The sequence below is a fragment of the Lissotriton helveticus genome, chromosome 3_2 (assembly GCF_964261635.1).
Source record: "Lissotriton helveticus chromosome 3_2, aLisHel1.1, whole genome shotgun sequence".
Lineage (NCBI taxonomy): Eukaryota > Metazoa > Chordata > Amphibia > Caudata > Salamandridae > Lissotriton > Lissotriton helveticus.
Window position 1 is genome coordinate 254,753,836 of NC_136062.1, and position 21,356 is coordinate 254,775,191.

Genomic DNA, 21,356 nt, shown 5'->3' on the forward strand with positions numbered 1-21,356 from the left:
TTACATGATCTCAGCTATCCCTCTCAATTTTCCTGCATACTTTTTTTTAAAAAATGAACCGTATTCTCTCATTATTCTTATGGAACAAGAAAAAAACACACATGTCTCTAATTAAGCTAAAGCGCCCTAAATCTCAAGGTGGGGTTAACTTTCCAGATTTTCAACTTTATCAACGCCTTCCTTCTTAAGCAACTCTCTAAATCGTTAAGACTCTTCTCCTAATCCCTCTCCATTATGGAAGGTCTATGAACATTCCCTTTTATCCCCTTTTTCCCTGGACGAATCTTTCACTTTCACTCTAAATCTCGTTTTCTATCTTCACCCATACATAACACTACTCACAAACTATTTCATTCCTTTATGTTATCACATCTTTCACCTAAAGACCAGTTTCTCAACTCACCTATCTGGCATAATAAATATCTTCCAATTAAAAATAAACCCATTTTTTTAAAGACTTGAGGAGACAGGTCTACTTTGGATTCATCAGTTATACTCAAACAATTCTTTTCGTACCTTCTCTGATGCACAATCACTTCATCAATTACCAAAATCATCTTATGTCAAATTCATGTTAATGATCAAACATTTAACAGTCTCTACTTCTTCTATCCTCTGTACCACACTCCTCCTTACCTTAACGTAACATTCTTCCCATTTTAAGTGTTCATCCCAGTGCCTCATCTATTTACAAATTCCTTAGTACACCCATTGCACACAGATCTAAGACCCACACATAGCTCCAATGAAAATCTTACTTCCACTCTTCATGGTCTACTATATTTTTGGATAAATTATGGTTGAAACTTCGCAAGACCTCAAGATCAGCCAGCACGACTCAAACACTTTTCTTTATATAAAATCGACTTCTGTTTACACCGTTATCATTACATAAATTTCAGCCCACACTTTTTTCAAATTGTTGGTCCTGTAATGCTTCTCACGCAGACCTATTTCATAAGTTCTTTTCCTGTCCATATACACATCAGTTTTGGTTGTAGGTTTGGTCTCAAATTAATACCATATGCCATACCCGTTTCACTTTCTCCCCTGAAGCTGTATTTCTAGGCACATTATCTAATCATTGACAAACCCTCTCTCATAACACATGCATTGTGGATTTATTGATTGCTATTGCTTTCCAACAGATAACAAAAATTGGAAACATTCCACACAACTTTCCTTTCAATCTTGGTGGTACAGTGTATGTTATAATCATCAATTGGATCGTGCCTATGTTTCTCCTATGTCCCTACTCCTGAAAAGAGACCGCATATGGTCTCCTGTAACTGTTTTCTTAGATGCCTCTGCACAGAAATGTACCTGTCATCACCCTTTGTCATGAGAAGTTCCTAAACTGCCATGACTGTTTAATAACGATATGCTGATGTTTTAAAAATTGCATTTATATATCTTCTCTTTTCTCTTTTGCTTTAGATTTTTATCATATTCTGTTTTACAGCAATTTTTACCTTATATTGTTCATTACCTTAAAAAATTATTTCGCTTTTTTACCTTCATATGTATATGCTTAATTAAAGTATTAGTGTTTCCTTTACCTTGTTTCTCCTCTTCTCCCTCCCCCCTCCTTTTTCCTTCTTCTCTTTTCTTTCATACATTTCATAGCAAAAGTTTTATATGCAACTATTTTTTATTCATTATTTCTTGTTCATATGTTGTGTAAAACTCATTCTACTTACTGTTTTGACTTGTCATTTGATAGCTGTTTGATTACTTGTAATTGGTTGCATTTTCTCAAAAATAAAATCTATGTTTAAAAAACTTTTTTTGAAAAAAAAGGTAATTTACAGAAACTTGGTGCAAGAGTCGCAGGCGAAAGAATGGAATAGTGAAATGAATTAATAAACATGTAATACTTAACTTTGCAAACTGCATCACCCCCAGAGGCATACGTTCTTTGAAAGTGAGAAATGAAGGAATTATGTATCGTGGAACTCTGCAAACCGACTCACCTACAGGCATGCGCTCTATGTAAGAGTGAAATGATAAATTAATGGATGAATAAACTTGTATTGTGTAAGGACATCTGAATTGCGTGGAGGTATACATTCTTTGAAAGAGCAATAAGAATGAATAAACCTGCATTGTGTAACTTTGTCCACTGAATTAATCACGTAGAGGCATCCCTTTTTCTTAAAGAATGGGTGCACAGACTGCTCTAAAAAGATACGTATTGAGTATTCTCTCCAGAGAAGAATCTTTGGAAGACGGCGCGCAATGAGCACAGCGGGATATTGTGCATTTTTTGATGTGCAGAGAGAACACATTTTGAACCATCTGCATTTTAGAAATAAAAGCACCTGGCACACAAAGGTGTATTTGGGTAGTGAATACCCTTGTTTGCAAAAAGCAAGACTGCAGGGCAACATGTTTGATTTGTAGGCCACCCTTCTCTTTTGATTTAAATCCGTTTGAAAGACTCCATGATCTAAGCTGAAATACCCACAGTTACAGAGCCCAGAGGAGATTGCAGGCAGCTTTGTCAAAAGGTTTTATAGATTTGCTGCATCATGTGCAGTCTGCCTCCATCTGGTGCGGTGCATCCAGGCCCTGCTCTGGAGTGGTGGGGGCTGACATAGATGGATTTCAAAGTACATTGCATCAGTACACCACTGGGCAGTCCGAGCTGGACAGTTTCAGGCTACACTGTTGCACTGCAGCAGTAGGCGGTGAGAGTGTGTCATGGTGCATGCAGCACTATCACCCTCAGAGTTCCAGGTGTTCACCCTACTGTGCCAAGTGCGTCTGTGCTGCGGGCAATGATTAACCCCAAAGCATCAGCTGTTAATGCTCACATTGATGGAAACGGCAAGAATGGAGGTTCCTGTTCATGAATGCCTTCCCTGAAGGAGCTTGAAAATATAGGGCAAAGGCAGCACATCACTACTGGAGCCTGAGCGTCGCTGTGTGTCTGTTCCAGGTAACTGTGTCTTTGTATAACCATGCCGTTCTGTGTGGGGGCCTGGCGCTTACACTGCAATGCAGATCAGGTCTATTGCTACGCAGAGCAGTGTGCATTCGTCTTTGATACTACCCAGACATTGTTTAGACAAATTGCACATTCTTGGCCATTGGCCTTGACCCATCCTGCTCATTTGCATGCCTGTCAACAAGTTCCTGGCAAACCCCAAACAGCCAGCACAACAGGCAGAACTGAGGAAGAGGTGATCTTTTAGTTCGGATGGCCCTGAAGAGAAAAGTGATTCCTTGTAGGAATGTTCGCTTCACCTCCAGTGACGCATACACCCCGAATCGGTTATAGTCACTAGTTAAGCACACTATTGCCATCTAGTGGTTGGGTCGGGAATAGCAAGTTGTTGTTTTTAGTAAAATGAAGATTCGTGGACTTTTTATGAGACACTCCCATGATGTGACCGCCGCTGTCTGCCTCTTTCCCACACTTCTGTCAAGCCCTTTTCATTTTTGAAATACTTTCTTGTGTGCATCTTTGAAAGTCTGAGCCGATAGGTTCCTCACCAGCGGGAGTTTGCAATACACTGGTAGTGCAGCAGAGGGCAAAATGTACTTGCCTCCGCTAGCGAGAGCTACTGGTGCAAGGTATTTAAATCACAAAAGTGACTAATGCAGTCTTGCTACTATGTATTTACCAAATTATGTTATTTAATAGGAGCAAGGAATGAATTGCCCATCACAAGAAATTATCGTATTTCACCACCTTCCTCGTTTTCAATATAAAAACTGAAGGTAAAAAAATCCAAAAGTCTATGGAAAATATTTAATTGTTAATCCATCCATTTAAATCACGCTATAACATGGTGCAATTCTGTTGATTCATCTTCAAAGAACAAATACATTCTTTCTTTCTCTCTAAACATAATCAGTATATCACATGAGCAAATAACGTAGATGAGTGGAAATCACGCTAACTGCAGTGAAACTACTCTCACAATCTGCTGTTTAAAATCAATACAATGAATGTATTCAATCATTCAATACTCCATGGCATTTGTAGTTGTCAATGCAGTATAATCTACCCAAAAAGCTAATATACATAAATTAAAAATATGCAAAATACATTGTTCACCATATACAAATAAGGGTCGATGACCCACATTTCTATCAGTGCATAACACAATATATGCTAGTCAGTGCTATAGCATATGGAAGCTAGTAAGAAGCAATTCATTGCTTTTCAAAAGAATGGAAACTACGTTATGTTAAGAAGATTTGTAGAGCGCAGTATCACTCGGGAACATATTCTGGCGCGGAGCAGGTGAGAGTCTAGGCACACCTAGGGTCTAGTGAGTATCCTCAAAGCCAGGTCTTCAGCTTCTTGCGGAATTCAGCAAGTGAGCAGTAGGCTTATGTGTAGCAGCGGTCGTTCCACGCTTCAGGATTGATGAAGGAGACCAGATCCCCAGATCTGGTATACTGGTACTCAGTTAAATAAGATTGATCATTTACGTTACAAGGTAGCACAATTGCAGTTTCTGAATTGCAATATTCCCAATAACTCATCTGTCAATGACTACTGCTCTCATTGATACACGGTATGTTAGTAATAATGGCTTACTGAGAAGTCATTATATAGTCTCTCTAAAACATGATTTACGTAACAGTTGTATAGAGTCAATTTACTGCTCTATATTGAATGAACGGTTGTTGTAGGAATGCCTTTATATTGTGTTTGGGCAATTAAAGCCTAAAAAATCTATTGTTAAATAGTACTTGACATCATTGTGAGGTATTCACTTTTTGACTTGTATATTGGGAATATTGCAAGGCAGAGAGCAAGCTTTTATACAAATTAATCCAAGCTACAGAAAAACATTGCTGAAAACAAAATGTTTACTGACTGTATAGGGGAATACTTAATTTATCATCCGCATACGTATGGTTAGTTGTTTACATTAGTAATGCCCATCAACAACCTACTGTAGTACTTTGGCTGTGAAATAACGCTTTGAAATGAAGTGCAAAGATCACCGCTAGTGGTGAGTATGTTTATTAACCCCTTGCCTGTGGGGCTAATTCCCCCGCTGGGGCGGGGGGCGCGCACAGCGCCCCGGTGCTCATGACGAGCTGAGCTCGTCACCGCCACACCCGTTTCTTCAGAACGTTCAGCACAGCAGGGGAATTAGCCCCACGTGCGAGCGTTCTGACCGTAATGACGAGCTCAGCTCGTCATGAGCACATAGCCACCGTGGCTCATGAGGAGCTGAGCTCATCATGAGCATGGGAGGGGTTAAAGTATCTCCCTAAAGCGACCGCCACCACCTCCTACAACTCTCCTATTGCAATAGGAATCCTCGAATCTTCACCGCATTCCAGATTCTAATAAATGCAGTGGCAGGCACAACATATCCCGCTCTTTTAACACTGAAATTATGGAGAAAACGTGTCAAAAAAAGAAATCTAAACATTAAACCTAATTCAAATAAGAGTATTAAATAAAAATGTACACCAAACTATTTAGTATTCTACCCACCCTGCTGAAAGAAACCCCAAATGGAAATTCACACCAAAACAGTAGGTTTTGTTTGTTGCAGATTTGTATAGTGCGATCTCAACTTGAAGGTATTGGAGTGCTTTGCATGAGCACCAGTTACGTTACACAAGTACACATTCATTTTTGGTAGGCACGGGGAAATTGTGATTTGCCCGAATCACAGGATGCTGAACTGACGCCGAGGCTCAAACCTGGTTCCCTCCGCTCCAACGTCTGCAGCTCTGGCCATAAGGCCACATCCTCTCTTGCATGCCATGGGTTTCCTAACCAATTCCACTTTATCCTTGGAAGTCACCACCACTCTATCATTGTTCCAGACACATCCATCCCTTGCATCACCTGGACTACCTGAATCGGAGGAGAATAGTTGGACTCCTCTTCGCAACATGACCAGTTCACCTTATCCTCACCCAAAATCCTTCTTCACACACACTTTTCTCTTACAACCTTTCTTTGTTGTATACCCAGCCTCAAACTTAGCCCTGACATCCACAACCTTAGGCAAACGTATAGTATCAATAGTTTTGGAATCCATCCAATCTGTATTCATCTTGGTTCCAAAGACACATCTCCTAAATGAAACAAAAGGCTTTAGCGCCGGAGACACGTCAGATGTTTTCCGTAAGGCCCACAACATTTTTTCCGCAGATTTTTTTCCAATCCAATTTGTTGATTAACGCCATGCAATTGATCCTTAAATTTACAATTAAATAATTCTACCAGTTCATTACTTCTAGGCTTTCACGGGATTCGTTTCTAAATAATGCCATACATCAAAAAATATATTAATTCAAATTGAAACCATTTGCGTGCAGTTATCAGTCACAATTTCATTACGATACCCTTCACGATTCAGAATCGTGTGCTTGAATTTTATCATAGCATGCATATCCACACTATTCACAAATGCAACCTCAGGCCACCTAGACATATAGTCCAACTGAACTAAAGCATACTTGGAATCTTTTCCCTTCATCGTAATGGGACAAGAATTGTTGAGAGATAACTTGGATCATTGTCCCATATCCTTCTCCACCGGAGTTACTGGTGATGGATTGGAAACTTAGGTCTTGTTGCTCATAATACAACTCTCACAATCACGTACAAACCACTCTGTTTACCTTATCAACCCTGGCCACCGAAAATGTTCTATTATCCTCTGCTTCATTCCCCAAATTACCAACTGCCCTTCATGTGCCAAAACAAGAACCCTCTCTGATAGACTAGCAGGTACATCTAATTGTTCTATTCTGGGCACCAAACCTTCTACACAGGTCCACTCCATGGCTATATGCGCATAGGGAATAGACGCTAAATCCACCTTCCTTTTATCTGGAGGCCCACTCTCCACCCAAGCTTTGACCCGGGATAACACCATATCCTTCTCAAGTGCCACCCTCCATTCTTGCTCAGTGATGGCCTCATCAGACTGTGCCAATAAACATCAAGTCTCACACACCACAATTTCATCCTCCCCTGCCTCACGGCAACTGTCATCAGCAAGCAGCATTCTAGACAAATAATCTGCCCCCACGTACCACTTGCTGGGTCATACTCCACACGATAATTATATTTCGGCAAGCAATATTGTCATTTAGCTACTCTGGGGATGGCAAAACGTCTTGAACCCGCGTGGGTGTGGAATCCTAACTACGGGGGAGAAGGACCCTCTTCGAGCCGTGCGGCATACCCAGGCCCGATAGGGGGTGGGGTTGCATTGTTTGCCGTCCGGCAAGCAGATCCCAGTGCCCAGTAGCTGCGCAAATCGAGCTCCAGTGCCTGTGGCTTTGCTGAGACGACAGAGCTGTGGGGCTCAGAGTGTGGCGCTGCCCAAATCAGGGGCCTGAAAGCGGCGGGTTTCTTCCTGCAACTGACTGTTGAGCGGTGCTGGTGGACCTGTGTCAAACTCGCCGGACGGAGGGAGCCAGTCTAGGAAGGTACTCTGGGGGCGTGAAATGCAGGCACCCCTCACTACTCGATACTACTGAAGGAGCGGGGGCTGTGAGGCCATTTCCCCTGGCCTGTGCAAGTGACATTGACCTTGATCTGTGGGGGGGCCCTGAGCTATTGGGAGTGGCCTGGTGGTGGTGACGGGCCCCGGCCTGGGATGCTGTTGCCTGGAGGTGCGTAGCGTGTGCACCACGTTGTCAGCAACACACTGCTTTAGGGTGGATCATCGTGCAGCAGTTGGCATACATGCCTGGACAACAGAGAAATGCCACCTGCCCTATGGTTCCCCTAGCCAGTAGCGGCCTTGATGGAGATTAGCCTGGATACTCCCTGCTGGGGGCACTTTAGATCCTGCACAGGCTGGATAGCTGCCATTGCTCATCAGGGTGGCAGTTTGGAGTAGGTGGACTCTGTTGGCGTGCTCGCTGCGACATCAGGACTGGGAGCACTGCGGATAGATTGCGGGGTCCCCCCACTCCATCCATCCCCCCACTCCATCCATCCCCCCACTCCTTCCATCCATCCCCCACTCCATCCATCCATCCCCCCACTCCATCCATCCCCCGACTCCATCCATCCATCCCCGCACTCCATCCATCCATCCATCCCCGCACTCCATCCATCCATCCCCGCACTCCATCCATCCATCCATTCACCGACTCCATCCATCCCTCCCCCACCCCCCACCCCACACTCCATCCCTCCCCCGCCCCACACTCCATCCCTCCCCCGCCTCCATCCCTCGCCAACACTCCATCCCTCGCCAACACTCCATCCCTCGCCCACACTCCATCCCTCGCCCTCTTGCCCTGCCTCTATCTCTCACCCTGCCTCTATCTCTCGCCCTCCCTCTATCTATCTTTCGCCCTCCCTCTATCTAGCGCCCTCACTATCCATCGCAATCACCACAGCATCACTCAGGGGCACCACAACATCACTATGCGCTGCCAGAGCATCACTGAACGCCACAGCATCACTCGTCGCCGCCACAACATCATTCAGAGCCACCACAGCATCAATCTGTGCAACCATTCAACAACAACTGATTCAAATATGTTCTCTCAATGTTTCAAAATTTATTACAAATGTCACAAAAAATGTTAATATTTCACTTCTGTTCTTGTATTTTCATCCCAATAAAATACACTAAACATAATATTCCAAAAAGTTATTTGCAAAAGTTTAAGCTATTGCCATTATAAATTACAATAACTTTTATTTAAGTATTAAATATAGAAAAAAATACAACCTGTTGTTAATTTTTAATATTAATACATCTAAGTCATGTAAATACAACACATATTGCATTACACTCCATCCCTCACCCACACTCCATCCCTCGCCCTCTTGCCCTGCCTCTCTCTCACCCTGCCTCTATCTCTCGCCCTGCCTCTATCTATCTTTCGCCCTCCCTCTATCTATCTATCGCCCTCACTATCCATCGCAATCACCACAGCATCACTCAGGGGCACCACAACATCACTATGCGCTACCAGAGCATCACTGAACGCCACAGCATCACTCGTCACCGCCACAACATCATTCAGAGCCACCACAGCATCAATCTGTGCAACCATTCAACAACTGATTCAAATATGTTCTCTCAATGTTTCAAACTTTATTACAAATGTCACAAAAAATGTTAATATTTCACTTCTGTTCTTTTGTTTTCATCCCAATAAAATACACTAAACATAATCTTCCAAAAAGTTATTTGCAAAAGTTTAAGCTATTGCCATTATAAATTACAATAACTTTTATTTAAGTATTAAATATAGAAAAAAATACAACCCATTGTTAATTTTTAATATTAATACATCTAAGTCATGTAAATACAACACATATTGCATTACAAATGTTATAGGTGTCACGTTTGTAAAAGTTAACACTATTGGCATTGTAAATGACAAAGTTATTAATTTCGCTATTTTCAAAACAAAAACATAAATAAAAAATGTGTCATTTACAATACTAATACCTCTAACTTTACTAATGCGAGCTCTATTGCATTGCAAATGCTTGTTATTTTCCCTGACTGTAGAAGAAGTTTATCTGGAAGTCTAGCCGGTTTCCATTTCGCTGATCTCTAATAAGCGTTTGAGAATGTAGGTTTAGATTTCTTCCTTGATTAATTGTTTGACTTGCAGTATCCAGTTTATAAAGCGGGGGTAAATATTGCTTGGGTCTCAAAAATTGGATGGCTTTTTTATCCAATGCTTTTAGAAGAGGCGTAATAGCAATGCATTGAACGTCCAACATAAAAAATTCTTCAAATGCATATCAATTTGTCTAATATATGCTGGCTGATATCTCTGTACTTTAGAGATGTTAACAAGAAGCTGGCTGATAACTCATTGTTATTTGTACTGTTTATTCTTTTTACAGGGGTCGCTAAACACATACCGATTTTGTGACAACGTGTGGACATTCGTGCTGAATGATGTGGAGTTTAGAGAAGTCACCGAGATCATCAAGGTTGACAAAGTGAAAATAGTAGCCTGCGATGGAAAAAGTGAGTTTCACACTGTTTTGAGTGTGATGGCCACATACTGACCAGCACTCGGGATGATATTGTGGTCATTGTCTGCAAGGGTGCTAAACCTCTTGGCTCATGTCCATTTTATTGTGATGTGTGTCTTGCAGGTTGCACCACTGCCATTCTATGTTCACTTGTGTCTTTTACTTATTCTCTCGCTCGCAATGCTTCTAGCCCTCTAGTTGGCTAAGAAATTAATAGCAAGCATTCTGAAAGTGCGTGGCCAGCCTCTCGAACTAGTAAATGTGCAGTCTCTGTAGGTAATCCATTTAAATGCTGAGCCTGTGTTTTGATGTTAAAGCCAGTTTGCGCCTAAAACTTCCTAATGTTTTTCTCACAAAACCTAGCCAGTCCAAATTTACATCTTCTTTCCTATATGTTGAGGATTTTAAAACTACACAGGGTCGGTTGATTTTCTTGGAGGGAATTTTCAAGGTATTTAACAAAGTCAAGATGTGCTCTGTTTATTTTGATGAGCTGTACATTCTCTCAAAGATTTTACCATCACCGGCAGAACCCAAAGAATCAGACTAACACCTTTCCTCTACGATCCCACGGAAATCAACTGCGGAGTGCCCCAAGAATCATCGCTCAGCACCACACTCTTCAACATCTACATGGCCCCCTTCGCCGCCATCGTCCGACAGCACGGACACAGCACAGTATCCACCCAGTTCCTCTCCCTCACCAAGGACCCAATCCCCACCAGACTCATCTTCCAGGAAGGGCTGAAGGACGACACATCCTGGATGAGCAGAATCTGCCTGAAGCTCAACTCTGAGAAGATGAGAAGACAGGAGTCCTCGTACTCGGACCGCCCCCCCTCGGCATGGGACAACATCTGGTGGACTACGGCCCTAGGCAGTCCCAACCCCCCCCCCCCCCCACAAACCACGCCAGACACCTCAGCATCATACTCTACTCCTCCCTCTTCATGACACGACAGGTCAACGCCGTCTGATTCCTGTGAAAGACCTTCAAGTGGATCCCCCCCGAATCAAGGAAGGCCGTCACCCACGCACTCCTAACCAGCAGACTGGACTATGGAAACGCTCTGTACGCCGGGATCAACAAGTCTCTGCTCTGCAAGCTCCAGACCATACAGAACACTACAGCCAGACTCCTCCTCTGCATTCCTCGACACGAACGACCTCCCTACACCTAAGGAACCTCCACTGGCTCCCCGTTTAGAAGAGTCACTTTGAAGGTACTTACCCACGCCTACAAATGCTCCACAACACCGGACCCCAATTTCTCAACAAGAGAATCTCCTTCCACGTACCCAAAAGAAACCTCCGATCCTCCAACCTTCCCGAAACCCCACACATCCGCAGAGCCAGAACAGGTGGAAGAACCTTCTACATCGCAGCCAAGACCTGGAACGAGCTCCTGCTCAAGATCACACGCGCCGCCTCCCTGACCATCTTCAGGAAGACCCTCAAGACCTGGCTCTTCGACTGATAGGGAGCAGCAACACGGAGGACCAGACAACTTACACTTTAATTGAATTGTAGCCACCTACACTTCTATGGACACACATTTTAATAGCGAGTATATTCTCAAAATGACTGCCTCTGGAGCACTCACTATAACAGAGACACACAATGAAACAAATGATGATGTCTGTCACGCTGAGTTCCTGACTGAGTGGAATGAGGGGCCAATATTCACTCGAATGGGTATGTTGCACCACCCCTTATTCATAGACCCTGGACACAAGCCAAGTTCTTTAACCGCATGCGCGCTGGCGGTTTTCCCGCTGCGCTCTGCGTTTTTAAAAACACCGCGTTACATGACGAGCTCAGCTCGTCATCAGCGTACGAGCGTCGTCGCTCATGACGAGCTGAGCTCGTCATGAGCGCGTAAGGGGTTAACCACGAGAATCAGACCACATGAACTCCTGTGGACTATTTAAGCCCTTCCTCTTATCAGACATCTTAACACTAGACCACTGCATTTAGGTAAAATTACAATTCTGTGGGCTCGTTTATGTAGTCTTGCTTGAAGTTATCCTAAACTTTGAATGCAGGTGCTATCTTATTTGAAACAAAACTACATTTAAGGTACTACACAACCATCTCTTAACGCCCTCCTACCCCCCTCAATGATTTTGTTTGATATGGGCTTTCTAAAAATATTTACTCTGTTCATGGTTTCCTTTGCTTCTAAATACTAGACCCCTTACTTTCACTAAAGCACATTCATTTTTGTGTTTTAGACACTGTTACTGTGGCACTTATACCAGAGGTCTTCGCGGTTAGTATTGTGATGTATTCACATTCCAGTGTAAGTCACTTAATAGAAATACCACTACATTTTTTGCCTTGAAAAATCCCCAGGCAATAACGCACCACAGGGCGCTCAACGCCTCAGTTGTTATAGCCATGTAAATGCTGCAAGGATGCATAGCCTTTAAAGGCGACTCACACTTTCAGTATTGTGACGTGTAGTAGAGTAGTATTTTGCAAAAGTCACAGTAGTCCTACCTTCAGGCTTCTTGCAGATGTTACATTTTTTACTGTTTTATGTAGTGTGGAGTGGGACAATAAGTCACTTTACACAAGCACAGAGCCACTCGCTGAGCATGGATAAAAGCCCCAAATCTCAAACATTTATTCACAGCTGCAGTGGCTAGCGAGTTTGTTTAACCAAGCTGAATTACCTAGACCACATTTCCGATAGAGACTTCTACCCACAGATTCCTTGCCTTTAGAATGTTCCCCAGGCATCAAACTGGATCCAGAAACTTGTGAGCAATACCTCTCCACTCCGATAGTTGTCATTAATTGGCTTTGCATCCATGTTGGAAGTGACCTCTCAGTGCCCATATGTGTGCAACCCCAGTGTGCTGACATCAGTTCTGTTCTTCCCGATCAACAGTTCGCAAATGGAGAGCTACCGCAGTCATTTTTTGACATACTTTTTCGATTCTTATCTATTTTTGAACAGTTGCTCCCAGTGTGCTTACAACATGTCCCCTGCTAAACCTTCAGGGTATAAAACTTGTGGGGAATGGCGCAGACTGTCTGTGTCTGATCCCCACTTGGTATGTCTCATGCTTCGGGTCAGCGCATGACCCCAAGGTCTGCGTCACTCCAAGGTGAGTCGCGAGTGGTTGATCAATCTTCTAGCTGCAGGGAAGAAGGCAACTCCACACAGTTTTCGAGGTAGATCTTGGGGTCCTTCTAGGAGCCGTTCTCACAGAATATCCTCTTCAAGCTCCAAGACTTCTTTCTCCAAATCGGGTAACTCCAAAAAGAAGTTGAAACGTTCAGCTCCCCCATCCAAACATTGTGCTTCACAGTCCCGCTCCTGCACTCCACCTGCTGAGCAGGTATCTGGGCCCATTCTGTGCTACCCAGAGTTCCCCGGATTGAGACTCAACCAGCTGAAAGGATTTTGCAACTCTCTTCGGGCCACCGATTCATCTGGCACGCCTTCAGGCCCCACTGAGCCACTAGGTGCCCCGGGATCCAGCTTGATTCCGCCATAGGTGCTTATACCTACCCCGGGCTCCAGTCCCTCTGGCATTGAGTCCGAAACCATTGGTGCCACTGGACGATGAACCCATACCTTTTTTCGTCTGATTCTGCGCCTCCTCGATAGCGCTCGACTTGGACACCAGCACCCTCTGACAGTTCCAGTCATTGGGTTGGCTATTTGACCCTGATTGGATGATGAGGAAGAACGGTATGGCACTTTTGAGGGAGATTCTGACGCGGATGAAAACCGGTACGAGGTGATGCCAGCGGCCTGGACATCTCCCCATACTCTGGCATGCTTTTCACTCTAGACCTTGGTCGCAAGGTGCATCCTTTGCCATTGTGTTGTGCAGGGCAGCAGTGGATAGAAGTCCATACCATTGTCTTGGGCCACCCATGCACTGCGTGATTGGTTGTCGCCCCCACCCCAGGAGATCTAGACTTCTTCCAGCATTTCTCCTAGGAGAGTCTAGTCTGGTGGTACAAGCTTCCACAGTTAGGGCCGGTGAGTGAAGAATTAGCACGGGGGATACATTTCTGCTTGGCAAATTATGACGGCTCCACGTAAAAGCATTCCCTTTTGGTATAAATATGCGGGACTCTGTGTCTACGTGTATTACTACTGGACCTAGGTATCCAACTCTGTACTTAGTTTTTTATAACCACCCAAGAAACAGACTAGCAGCCTGACATCACCCCATATGTATGAAATTGTATATGCCACGTGAAGTTAAAACTTTCCTGTCATGTTCGTTTATAGGCCGTACTCAACAGACCCTGGTGCCCCGTGTTGTTTGTTTCTTTTCTTATGTCATGTCACTGATTATCATAACCATGTAACAAGTGATGACAGTCGTTTGTAATAATTATGAAAACTCCATGAACCCATTTTAGGAATAGCACAGAATGGGGTCTGCCTCGTGCAGTTCTTCTGGAGTGCTGCAGTACAAGTCTAAGAGGATGCTTCGACAGCAGGCATTGTGAATGTTTTGGTCTCGAATGTCATTTGGATCGAGGCTAAAAGCCATTACAAAGCCAGTAATTGTGGGAGATTCGATATAGACTGTCTACCTCTGTGTATGTGGTTAGTAGAGGCTATTAAGATTCGGTAGCATGTTCTTATTGCTAATGAATACTTTATTGTTTTAAATGTATGGTTAATGTTGAGATTCCTGTATTTACTAATATTCTGTTTCCTTTCAGATACTGGCTCCAATACAGCAGAATGAGCATTAGTGGATTTTAGTTTCAGTGATGGAACACATCTTGTAAAGGAAAATCATGAATACATACTTTTATGAGTTCACGGTTTACTAATTAAACGGAGATGCAGCAGAGATTAATACATGTTAATTGTGTACGTCATAATCATTACTTTGAAGACCTGCAGCTGCTTAAAGTATTTCTTCGCTGTGCCTTAAAGCGCATATAATTTGGGGGAGGGTTGGTTAAATAGCAAGTATAAAGTAGCTGATTTTTGTTTTGCATTGGTCAATTTATTGTTAATAAAAAAATGTTGAGAACATTTTTAATGACTTGTTTTGACTTTTCACTTTAAACGTGCCCAGGATTAATTGGGTTCCACCTTGTGAATGTTAATGTTTGGGCATTGGAATACGAGTGTTTCTTTATTGAAATGCACTCACCCATGGCCTTTGCTGTTCTTGATGGTATTAGTTCTTTATCTTATGCCAATTAGCTGTCCTGCTTGATGTGAGTTATCACAGAGAATGTACATTTAACAATAAACATTAACTTTATTCTGGTCAAATGACCATAAAAGTATAATGTGCATATATAGAGGTGCCGTTCACTAGCAGTTGGGTGTTGTGCTCTGGTGTTGTGCTTTGGGCGGACATTGCAAGGAGTTTCACCGGGGCTGCGAGGACCAGCAGCCCGGTTACAGACACAGCTGCGGCCTCTTCCCGGCCGAACACGCCCCCCCCTGCCTCTCGCTCTTCACTGCTCGCGGCCCCCGCTTCGCGGGAGCCGCTCGCTAGCAGTTGGGTGTTGTGCTCTGATGTTGTGCTTTGGGTGGACATTGCAAGGAGTTTCACCGGGACTGCGAGGACCAGCAGCCCGGTTACAGACACAGCTGCGGCCTCTTCCCGGCCGGCCACGCCCCCCTGCCTCTCGCTCTTCACTGCTCGCGGCCCCCGCTTCGCGGGAGCTGCTCGCTAGCAGTTGGGTGTTGTGCTCTGGTGTTGTGCTTTGGGTGGACATTGCAAGGAGTTTCACCGGGACTGCGAGGACCAGCAGCCCGGTTACAGACACAGCTGCGGCCTCTTCCCGGCCGGCCACGCCCCCCTGCCTCTCGCTCTTCACTGCTCGCGGCCCCCGCTTCGCGGGAGCTGCTCGCTAGCAGTTGGGTGTTGTGCTCTGGTGTTGTGCTTTGGGTGGACATTGCAAGGCGTTTCACCGGGACTGCGAGGACCAGCAGCCCGGTTACAGACACAGCTGCAGCCTCTTCCCGGCCGGACACGCCCCCCTGCCTTTACGTACTTAGCACGTGATAATTACCGCACCGCGGGACGCGCGCGGGCGGGCGCCGGGCTAAGCCCGGGCAAAGGGCGGGCCGTCTGTGGCCGTCAGGGGCTGCAGGAGGCAGGGCTGGGCCCACTCCCTAACATCTGGCTCAGAATTATCATATATTGTTATGTCTTTGAAACAGTGAGTTGTTTTCCTTTTGAGATCTTCAACTGTTAGTGCTAAAGCTGCATCTCACTGTCGGGACTCCTTACGCTGTGGTACACTGCTAATACGACTGACTTTACCATTGTTTGTTGGTTTGAAAATGACAACGTGTTCACCAAATCCCTTTCCCTCCACGGTAGGGCCTACAATACTAGGTCCTCTAGATAAATATTTTCTCAGGGCTACCCGTGAGATAGACTGAGAAATTGCCCTAGCTGAGAGACGTGCTGAACGCCGGTTATCCATTGAACTTCTTAAATATCCCTTAGAGAAGCGGTCGTCTTTGGGTTCCCCGGCGCCGGCCCTTTCTCCAGTACGTGCAATTGATTCCGTATTAAATGTTTGTCCACCCCTGGATCAGCCAATGGCGGCTGCTTTGAGGTTAAGCTCTGACAGGTTGGATCGTACAGCAGGCGTAGTCCCACCGATTGAAGATGACGCTTCGGCCTTGAGGTCTAGTAACGCCCCTGCCCTTATGCCTGCTTCTAACACTCCTTTTAGTCACGGGGAACTCCCTCCTCCACCAGTGTTGGTATCGCGGGCAGTAGCTAGAGTGGTCCATATTAAAAGGAAAAGAATTGCAAGCCCGCTTAAAGGTTGTCATCCCAAACCTTACAAGAAAATTAGGAAACTTGACACTAGGGTGGGTGTGATCCATAAGAGCGCAGGGGTGGGTGTAGGTTGCCCCCGGGGGGACACGGGTGGTGTGCCCTTCGGTGTGTTAGCAGCAAATTCACGCACTGATCTGACTACAGATTCCACCGAGCTCACACCCCTCGAGATCCCCTTGCTCACCCATATAGAGAAAATGATGAAATCTCTATTGATTCCGGTCTTAGAGAGAGTCAAAGGGCTGGCGGAGCGGTTGGACAGTTTTGAGCAAGTGACCCTGGATAACTTCTTCTCCACAAAACCTCTTATTAAACTACATTCTAGAACCAGGGATGATGATCCGGGTGGGAATCTGCTGCCGGGGCGACCTCCGTTACCCCACAGGATTTATCTAATGCAACTGGAACGGCCAAAGGGGCGGCAGCGGTAGACGCTCACGCTGTACTTGCTGTCACCCCCAACAGGGACGATCGGAACCCCGGGCTGGCCACAAAGAACATTATTAAACACCCAAATCCTCCAAGGGCTACCAATACTCAATGCCAAGAAGCCTGTGCGTTCCGAGGTTACTGGCAAAAATGGCTCTGTTAATCCTAGAAATTCTGGCACTGGCAAAGGTTATGAGCTAGCCCAACCTAGAAGAATTAGTTCCATTCCTCCTCCTGTTATCCATCCCGATGCACTACCTCTTAAAGTGGCCCCTAGAATACCACCCATGAATTTACCCCCAGACTGTCACCCCTATGTTGCCATTCTTACTAATGTACCACCCTTGAAGGCTGATCAGCTAGAATCCTACCAAACGCTAAAAAATAAAACTATGCATTGGTTAAGGTCAAATAGACCCCTTCCTAGGGAACTAGATGGTTTGATCTTGGGTGTTAGAAGGGTAGGGTGGGTGGGTCATGGGCATAAGCATTTTGAGGGTGACTGTGTGGTGGTTAACTTTAAGGATGTCCGGATTGCCCAGACAATTTGTAATCCGAATCTGGGGAATGGTGGTGCTGGCATTGGAGTAGTTGATTTGACCTACTTCTACCCAAGATCTGTTGGTAACCATTGTGGTATAAATTTGGATGGAAGAGGGAGGCACAATTTCACCCTCCCCGGGAATGACTTCTTCCCTTTGCCTTATCAGCCAGCTGCATGGCTAGGGTCATATGGGAGGAACCCAGGATATTGAAACAATACTTTCCCCAGGGTGGTTCCCCTGCCTCCGGGACTTTGGTCAGAGCTTCACGTCTTGGATATTATTAAAGCCAGTCACATCTTCCCCAGTTGTATGTAGTCCCCTAGTACAGGATCCTAATCTGGTTGTCGGGATCCAGCAAGGAGTAAGTGCACCTCAGACACCCCCTGAGAGGGAGGGGGTCCCCATCCCCGTACCTCGCAGCGAGCCTGCTGTGGCGGATCCAGATATAAGGATTCTCAGCTGGAACGTTGCGGGTGTTTTGTGGAAGCTGCCTCTACCCAAATGTAACACCCTTGTGGAAGGCTACTCTATTTGCATTTTCCCAGAAACTTGGAGTAGGGAGCCTTGTCACAAGGTAGGTTACTCATCCTTTTTTATACCAGCAGTGTCACCCCTTTCGGGGAAGGGCCGCCCCTCAGGAGACCTCCTCATATGGGTCTCCGTGGGGTACCTGCAACCTGGATGTATTAGCAAAATCGGAGAGCAAATTTTGAAAGATCTGATGGCTCTCCTGTGGAGTACACCTACTGTACCAGTGCGACTGGATCTAGGCTGCAGATCAATCAAGGACCAAGCGCAACTCCGCCCCCTGCTTCTTTGGGCCCGGCTGTGGCGGTTGCCTGAACTAGCCCCTTATGCGGAAGCGCTAACAGAGGTTATGGCCATGCCAGGCTGGTCCAGGATCAAATGGTTGAGGGGTGTTAAATGGCTATTAGCGGAGATAGGGATAGGAGATGCATGGGCATTGAGAACCGCCCCACCCAAAGCTATGATTAAGAAGCTGTATTGGAACTGGGTCTCCTCCAAACTACATACAGATTCATGTCATTGTAACTCCACTGTAGCTTTTGTGAGGATTAAAGATGTGGTGGCATATGAACCCTATCTAGACATCATTTCCATCCCTTTTGACCGTTCCCTGTATTTTAAGTTTAGAGTGGGGACTCTTCCAGTAGGTGAACTAGTTGCCCGCTGGAAACCGTCTTACCAATCCTCCCCGTTCTGTGCGAGTTGCCCCACCCGAGTAGAGTCGGTAGCCCACATTCTCTTTGAATGTCCGGATTACAGTGCACCCAGGAGCCGCTGGTTAAAACCCTTATGTAGACTCTTAGGCACCCGCCAACACAAAGTGGCGTTGCGTATTTTAATGTCTGACACATCCACCTTGATTGTTTGCGCTGTGTCAAAATTTTTAAAGTGGTCATGGTTGATTCGTGCAAGGCTTTCTTTGTCAATTTAATTCTCTTTTAACTGTTTTAAACACCTTCCTTCTGTCCTAATTTTTTGTGTAAATAGATTGTGTTCGTTATAAATGCTATGTTTTATATTTGTTGTACATGCTTTTATGATATTTTTATATCGAAATAAAGCCTATCAATCAATATATATATAATATCTGAAATAAATATAGACCGCAAGTGACAACTTAAAAATACCACAGCATCCTCCTGCTTGGACAGGTAAAACCATTAGCAGCAAAAACCTCTTAGAACCTAGAATGGGCTGAAAGGGTCCGTCATGCTTTCTGGAGAATCCATGCCAGCAGAAGTTATTCTGACACTGAAGTCATTTCAGTGTCACATTAGTTTTTTTTTTTTATTACCAGTCTTTTTATTGTTTTCAGCAGGAAAAAGACAAGTATCATACAATTAACAAAAACTGCGCAGCGAAGTAGATGTTGCATTGTAATTGAATATGCCCCTTTAAATAGGGGAGGGAGCGGGGGCAGTACCTATTCCAAGTAATGTGAACGGATTTGATAGATTTTTGGGTTGTATAGTAAATTGCCACATAATAGCCGTGGCTGTTGAGTTCAGAGGGAGCCCTGCTCCAGGACTACACATGTTTGGGTGGGCCCTATGTCAAGACCTCTGTATGAGCACCACCCTGCCCATATTTTCTCCCATTGGCGTGGACATCCTCTCCCCAGGTATATCGATTTTTCATTCCTCATGCACCAATCCATGTCCCGCTCCCAATCCCCCACTGATGGGGACTGCCACCTCCCTGCCCCCGCCGTGCTATATTTTGTTTGGCAACAATGAGACCCAGCGATAACCATATTTTAGTGGTGAGTCCTCCCAAAATGTATAAAATACACCTTTTTGACGTCTGGATGGGGGAGGATTTCATTACAAGACCGGAGGCTACATTATGCATTATCCTTTAATAGCAACTCACAGCAGCCGCACTACATCATAAAGGATAAAGTTCTAGAGTTAACAATACTGAACAAAGGATGTATCCAGGAGATGATCTGCCTCTTTTAAAAGCGGCTCGCCAGCAGATAAGTCACTACTACTTATTTCTCCTTACTTTTGACACTTTTGGCTTATATTTCGTGTATAATGATAATTTTTAAACGTTTAAATGCCAATATGATGCTTTACTATGCCTTCATACTTCTTTCTTCGTCCTTTGACGCTTTAACGCTGCCTTTTTAGCCGCTTTCTTTACTACCTTGCGACCCTCTCGCATTCGTTACTATTCCTGACTTGTGCCTCATTGGCTTGACTCCCTCCTCGTGGGTGGCGCTGGGCTCTCGATTCCACTCCAACCCCCCTCCCATGGACTTCCAATTTTCGGTTGTCCCTCACCTTAGTAATGACCTTCCCTTTTTTCCCCCAGCGCGATCGCGCAGTAACTTTGCCGATCTCCGCCACGTTTTTGGCGTTGTTCCCCGCTCCTATTTCGCTTCTTTCCGCATTACTCTGAAATACGCTTCACTTTAAAGGAAAGGACATTAGCAACACCCGCATTGCGTGCCTCCTTTCCGAAGCGACTTTCCTCTTCTCCGGCGGCTGGGCTCGAGCACTCCTTGATATTTCGTCAGTTGCTCTGCTTCAGCCGCCGGAGATACTCTGCCCATTGCGCATTCACCGATACCTTATCTAATAACAATATAAACGCATTTATTATCATCAAAATACAGCATTTACCCAATAATATTAACAAGGATTTTTAAATAAGAATATTAATTCCCTAATAAATACTGATAATAATTCTAACTCTTTCCTTACCCAATAATACTAATAAGAATATTATTTCCCTACCCACCCTTACCTTATACTTAATATAAATTAAAAAAAAAAGGTAGTTTTTACATTCTGAGCTTAATTTTAAAAAAAAGAGGAGAAAGAGAGGAGAAGTTTTATTACTTTACCTTTATTAATATCATTCTTCATTTTCCTTTCAAATCTCTTAATACCCTCTGAGATCTTACTACACCATGTCTGACATGGATTCAGATGACGCCACTGCAAGTTCACCTGCCCCTATCGGCAATTCACTTAAAATATTCCTTCAACATGAAATTAAATCCTGTATGATGTCCTCTCTCAAAGAAGTCATGCTCTCTAAAAGACCGTGTGATTCCCAAGATCTCCCCTTACACGGTAA

At 44.7% G+C, this 21,356-nt stretch overlaps 1 protein-coding gene across 2 annotated transcripts in view; it reads left to right on the plus strand.

Moving 5' to 3' along the window:
* GTF2A2 (general transcription factor IIA subunit 2) overlaps positions 1 to 14,991 on the plus strand; it is a 122,156-nt gene extending 107,165 nt beyond the window's left edge. For both annotated transcript variants that reach the window (XM_078685155.1, XM_078685157.1), the window contains 2 exons: positions 9,827 to 9,953; positions 14,663 to 14,991. In XM_078685155.1, coding sequence (XP_078541281.1) covers positions 9,827 to 9,953; positions 14,663 to 14,688 — 153 coding nt within the window. In that variant the 3' untranslated portion in view covers positions 14,689 to 14,991. The remainder of the gene's footprint in view (positions 1 to 9,826; positions 9,954 to 14,662) is intronic.
* The last annotated feature ends 6,365 nt before the right edge of the window (positions 14,992 to 21,356 follow it).